This window comes from Zophobas morio, unplaced genomic scaffold (assembly GCF_036711695.1).
Source record: "Zophobas morio isolate AGI-343-1 ecotype UQ-CSIRO unplaced genomic scaffold, CSIRO_AGI_Zmor_V1 ptg000030l, whole genome shotgun sequence".
Lineage (NCBI taxonomy): Eukaryota > Metazoa > Arthropoda > Insecta > Coleoptera > Tenebrionidae > Zophobas > Zophobas morio.
Genome location: NW_026972135.1, coordinates 7,480,843 through 7,486,842, shown reverse-complemented (window position 1 = coordinate 7,486,842; position 6,000 = coordinate 7,480,843). Strand labels below are relative to the sequence as shown.

Here is a 6,000-nt window from a genome sequence, read left to right as displayed (position 1 = left end):
ACATAAACAGTACATTTGATTTGCTTCGTTTTTCAAGGTCGTTTTTTTTTGTTATTTGTAACTAATTTTTTATTAAATATACCTAAAATAATCGGTCGTCTGATTGTTTCTAAGCAAATTATTAACTGGCTTTAGTTCGGTTGTGTATTTGTCGTCTAGAGTAATAAAAATCTGTGGAAAAAGACGTTGTACTAAAATTTTTTGTGGGTAACACTAACAAAGAAAGATTGGTCGAAAGCTATTTGGACACAACTTCCCTCGCTCTTGAAGTATAAGCGAACAAATCTAGCTCTTTAAAAAAATTATAAAATTTGATTTTACGATTTTTGTTTTATGATAACCTCTGTAAAGTAAAAATCAGCGGCATAAATAAAGCCCCCGCAACCCCGGCGCCGGCGGACAATGTAAAATATATTTAAAGCACTTAACTAACGAGATAAAACGTCCCTCAGCACTAGGTAATAGAAATCTGAACCTCAAGTGTTTATTTATGTCTCTAATTCTTACCCTTAATTTTTATTAATATTTTGTAATGTATTGTGGTGTTGTTTTCATCAGATGAATTTTGCGAGCTTACAGTAAAATAGGTTCTTTTCTATTAATTTTGTCCTTTATCCTAACAAGTTTTTTTTTTCCTATTTTCACTTTTGTGATATTAGTTTTCAGCTAAGCATGGGTAATCTTTTTAGTAAAACTCAAACATATATTTCAATTTTTATTTAATACATTAACTAATACAATACAATACATTAAGCCTTGTCATTTTGCTCCAATGAAATGTTTGACTCTCCTGCCCTTAAACTCCAGCGTTTGAGCTGATCCAGCTCCTGTAGGCAGCGGTCCTAGTGTAAGCCGATGGGTATCCTTTAGCGCACCCGGCAATGTGACCAAAACTGACGATACCTACATGGACAGCGCTACTACCAGAACCAGTGATCAATGGGCCGCCGCTATCACCCTACCAACAAAAATACATAAAATCCTATCCACAAAAAGCTCTGTCAAACTCACATTGCAAGTACTTTGGATGGTGGTACCTGTGCAGCAGACAATTCCAGACTGAATATTACTGTAAGTTTGACCGCAGACGGTGTTCGAAATCGTGGTCAATCCAACATAGTTGAGGGTTTGACTGATAGACGAGGAACCTTGAAAACGACGTTAGTACCACAAAGAAAAACTAAAGTACCGACGACTTACTGTCGCTGGTTCTTCCCCAACCGCTCACGGTGACAGAAACTCCGGTTCCAAGAGTACTGGTGGCCAGAGGGATCGTCGAGATGTACGAAGACGAAGACACAGACGTGGAGAGTTGCAGGAGAGCGATGTCGTTGGCTAGTGTGGTGGAAGAGTAGCTGGGATGTACCACGGCTCTGCTGGCTTGAGCGGTAACACGGGAGGTGTCGCTCAAAGAGGTCACGCCCAAATAGGCGGTGACTGCGGTAACTCTGCAACACAATTGTAAGAGGAGGCGCTATGTAATAGCAACACCAACCAACCCTTGGACGCAATGGGCTGCCGTCAAAATCCAGGTGGAGCTGATTAAAGCACCACCACAGAAGGAGGTGCCACCAGTTGTAAGGGTCAAGTAAAGTCCGGCTTGCCATGGGAATTGTCCTCTGGAAGCAGGAGATCCGCTGATAATACGTCCGTTGCTGATCTCTCTGAATGGAAGATACTTGGAAGTGGAAGCGGCTGGCACGGCCTAAGAAAAAATGTTAAATGCAAGTGGAACGGAAAGTCGAAGTACTTACTCCTGGAAGTAGAGGAAGCTCGGCTGGCAAAGCCAGGGCGGCTGCGGCCACACAAAGTATGAGAAGAGCAAAACGAAGCATGTTGTTTGTTGGTTCTGGTCGAAGTGACGATTGGAGCGAAACGAGCTCTTTTATATTCGTCTTGCAGACGATTTTATCAATATTAGGTGAGAATTGTTCTGTGACAGTTTAAGTGTATTATATGTTAAGAGATTAATGTGTAATCAAAGGGGATTTTTATGGGTTATGATAGGGGGTTAGATTGTGAGCTAGATTTCCGGAATTAGTTTTGGGAAAGTGAGTCGTAAATGTCTTAAAACTGGTTTTGAAACAATTGACAAATAAGTATCTTTCCAATCCAAATGGTGTACATTTAAATGTGTTGTCTTAATAAAAACTATGTTTAGTTTTGTAGAAACAATTTTTGCTTTGATGACATTTAGTTTCAAATGGTGCACGTTAATATGATCTGTTAAATTACAGTTCATTTTAGTTTTATATGGGCATTTTTTAAATTCATATCATTTAATCAAATGCACATCTGTGAGTTTTCTTAAATTACAAGCATGTTTACTTGTATATACATATTTGGAGACTTTGTGCACTCATTTCATTTAATATCATTCTCATCTAAATAGTACACATGTACGTGTTCTATTAAAAAATGATGTCTTCAATGAGATTTTTACTTATGATTATTATTATTTTTACTTAGCATGCAATGAAACCAATATTTTTACTGTTTCAAATTTCACTTATACTGGAAAACTTTGATACTTCATCTACTCCTCTTCTGAAACGACGTCTTCATTTTCCTTTTTAATGCGATCGAGTTGGCTGTGACATCGTGTAGAGTTTCTCACGAACCGCAAACTGCGTGGAGGCGGAGCTAAAAATGGCGCGAAATTAAAAAAGAAGCATTTCATTGTGGGTTTCGAAAATATTTGCTCGCAAAACAAGCAAGTGCAGGATTTCTAAAACAATGTGTAATAATTATGCCCAACATTAATCACGCGGAGCCTACTTTTTTATTTGCGGACATAAGAAAGTTCACAAGATCTCGACAATTATATTACAGTGTTTAATTTTTGAGGAAGATTTATGATTAAATAAATAAAATAACTAGAAGATTAAAACACTAAAAGTATAGACACAATCGGTACACGTGATTTGCAAATTAGCTTTTCAAGGTTGTTTCTTATTTTTGTTTTTAATTTATTCGTTAAATAACTGAGTCACTTTTGCAACGAATTAAATCTGATTGGATAATTCTGAGAAGACTTGGCTTTACAAAAGTTGTGTATTTTTCATTTAGAGTCATAAAAATATGTAGAAACAATCATTGTCCTAATAGTTATTTGTGTATCAAGGACGTAAAAGTAAGTTTTCGACATTGGAGTACAAAAACTTACAAGTAAATCCAAAAAATAATTTTGATGTTTCGGTACCAATAGTGACAATTCATGGATGTAAGTGGGAACGACTAGATTTGTAATAGTCGCCTAAAAAAATTGTTTTAAGTAACACTAAACTGATTCAACTTCGTTATTAAATTACTTTGAAAGAGTTATATAATTAAAAATTTGATCATTTAGGAAATTTTATGTTAGGTATTTTTTGTATGTAAAAAAAATGAATCTTTAATGTTCCGCAGTTATTACCGCTCATATAATTACAAAACAACATAAAAATGGTAAAACTAAAACCAAAAAAAAAAAATTAAACGCGATTTTAATCTGTATAATTTACTGCACAACAACTTAAATTGATAATTCATCGACAGAGAATCAATGGGAATAAGTATTTAGTACTTACCTATTTTAATATAAGTGTCAATTACTGGTATTATTCCGGAAATGTCTCGTCATTTCATCTCTGTTATCTCTACAAGTGATACGGATTTAATACACTGGTTTAAGATATTACAAAAAAAATCCCTCACTCCTGAACCAATTATCAATTACATGTTAAGTATATTACATTTTATCAAGTTTAATTTTGCCAACTTTATTTTTTCTTGTAAGCGCTATAAGCCAAAATAAAGATATGTATGTAGAGTTAAAGTTAGTGCCTAGATGGTATATGTTTCATTCAGAAGATTCATTCTTACTCTAGAGGATATTCTATGGATTTATCTTTGCAACTGAATATTGGGGATCCTTTGAAATACTCAACTGTGAAGAAATTTATCTATACGACAATCCACTTTGACGAAGAATGACAATTTTGACTTTATTAAAATACGATACTTTTGGTATTGTTGACAAAATAAATTCAAAATGCCAACATTTCAAATTTATTTTCAAACATTAGTCAGAATGACAATAGCTGTGATTTACAATGATGGTTTTCAAAATGACACAAGCTTGTCGTTTGAAATTTTTGTCTTATACATTACAATCTTTTGATGTATAATGAAATTAAAATTACGTCGTTTATAACGTGCAGCGTTTGTCCACACTAACAACATAAAATTATCAAAATGTGGTTGTATAAAATAGAGACGGATTCACAAAGCACAATTTTTTAAAGTAGTTTCTTGTTTTATGAAATTTAAATAACATATATTTTACCACTACAGTCTATATGATATTCCTAAAATACATATAAAATTTCACAACAATCAGTTCTGTATATTCGTAGATTATTATTTGTCTAATAAAAATCGACACAGACGACAGACAGACGGAAACGGGGCACGTCGAGAAAAATTAAGAAATGAACTCACGATTTAAAGGCAAAATTTAATTAACAAATAAAGGAAAAATACGCTAAGGACTTGCAAAAAATCAAAAATCTAGTAGCAAAGTTACCCAATTAAACAACATTGAAAACCAACGCTTTAAAATCTGCTTAATTAAAATTGTGCTATCTGTTATCAGAATAATAAAGCAGTATATATGTCTAGTCATTCAAAATCAACTTTGAGACATTTACAACTCTCTTCCCCAAAACCCATTCCGAAAATCTAGCTCTTAATCTAACCTCCCTATCGAAACATACAAATCCCCTTTGATTACACTTTAATCTTTTAACATATTACGCACTTAAACTGTCACCGAAGAATTCTCACCTAATATTGACAAAATCGTCTTCAAGAAAAAAAAAGAGCTCGTTTCGCTCCAATCGTCACTTCGACCAGAACCAACAAACATGCTTCGTTTTGTTCTTCTCATTCTTTGTGAGGACAATTCCCATGGCAAGCCGCTCTTTACTTGACACTTACAACTGGTGGTACCTCCTTCTGTGGTGGTGCTTTGATCAGCTCCACCTGGATTTTGACAGCAGCCCATTGCGTCCAAGGGTTAATTGGTGTTGCTACTGCATAGCACCTCCTCTTGCAATTGTGTTGCAGAGTTACCGCAGTCACTGCCTATTTGGGCGTGGTTTCTTTGAGCGACACCTCCCGTGTTACCGCCCAAGCCAGCAGAGCCGTGGTACATCCCAGTTACTCTTCGACCACACTGGCTAACGACATCGCTCTCCTGCAACTCTCCACGTCTGTGTCTTCGTCTTCGTACATCTCGACGATCTCTCTGGCCACCAGTACTCTTGGAACCGGCGTTTCTGTCACCGTGAGCGGTTGGGAAAGAACCAGCGACAGTAAGTCCTGGGTACTTTAGTTTTTCTTTGCGGTACTAACGTCTTCTTCAAGGTTCCTCGTCCGTCAGTCAAACCCTCAACTATGTTGGATTGACCACGATTTCGAACACCGTCTGCGGTCAAACTTACAGTAGTAATATTCAATCTGGAATTGTCTGCTGCACAGGTACCACCATCCAAAGTACTTGCAATGTGAGTTTGACAGAGCTTTTTCTGGATAGGGTTTTATGTATTTTTGTTGGTAGGGTGATAGCGGCGGCCCATTGATCACTGGTTCTGGTAGTAGCGCTGTCCATGTAGGTATCGTCAGTTTTGGTCACGTTGCCGGGTGCGCTAAAGGATACCCATCGGCTTACACTAGGACCGCTGCCTACAGGAGCTGGATCAACTCGAATGCTGGAGTTTAAGGGCAAGAGAGTCAAACATTTTATTGGAGCAAAATGACAAGGCAACAAGGCTTATAGGTTATATTGGATTAGTTAAAGTATTAAATAAAAATTTAATTATAGTTTGAATTTTACTAAAAAAAAAAATCCCAGACGTTTCACTTACACTAATATATTACCTAATAAAAACTAAGGGTAAAAATAATTAGAGATTTATTTGTAGAATCTTTTTATTACATCAAAGATTAACCTTCAGT

The 6,000-nt window shown here is 36.0% G+C and overlaps 2 protein-coding genes across 2 annotated transcripts; one reads left to right on the top strand and one right to left on the bottom strand.

Annotated features, from left to right (window-relative positions):
• Nucleotides 1–780: 780 nt before the first annotated feature.
• On the bottom strand, nucleotides 781–1,841 carry LOC135138050 (brachyurin-like). Its single transcript, XM_064067887.1, has 5 exons — nucleotides 1,755–1,841; nucleotides 1,500–1,705; nucleotides 1,201–1,448; nucleotides 1,012–1,148; nucleotides 781–958 (listed from the first exon to the last, which is right to left on the bottom strand). The coding sequence occupies exons 1-5, from the start codon at nucleotides 1,833–1,835 to the stop codon at nucleotides 797–799; spliced, it is 834 nt and encodes a 277-aa protein (XP_063923957.1). The 5' UTR covers nucleotides 1,836–1,841; the 3' UTR covers nucleotides 781–796.
• A 1,769-nt stretch (nucleotides 1,842–3,610) lies between these two features.
• LOC135138464 (chymotrypsin BI-like) lies at nucleotides 3,611–5,377 on the top strand. Its single transcript, XM_064068438.1, has 3 exons — nucleotides 3,611–3,725; nucleotides 4,941–5,058; nucleotides 5,110–5,377. Exons 1-3 carry the CDS (start codon nucleotides 3,611–3,613, stop codon nucleotides 5,375–5,377), a joined length of 501 nt encoding a protein of 166 aa, XP_063924508.1.
• Nucleotides 5,378–6,000: the final 623 nt, after the last annotated feature.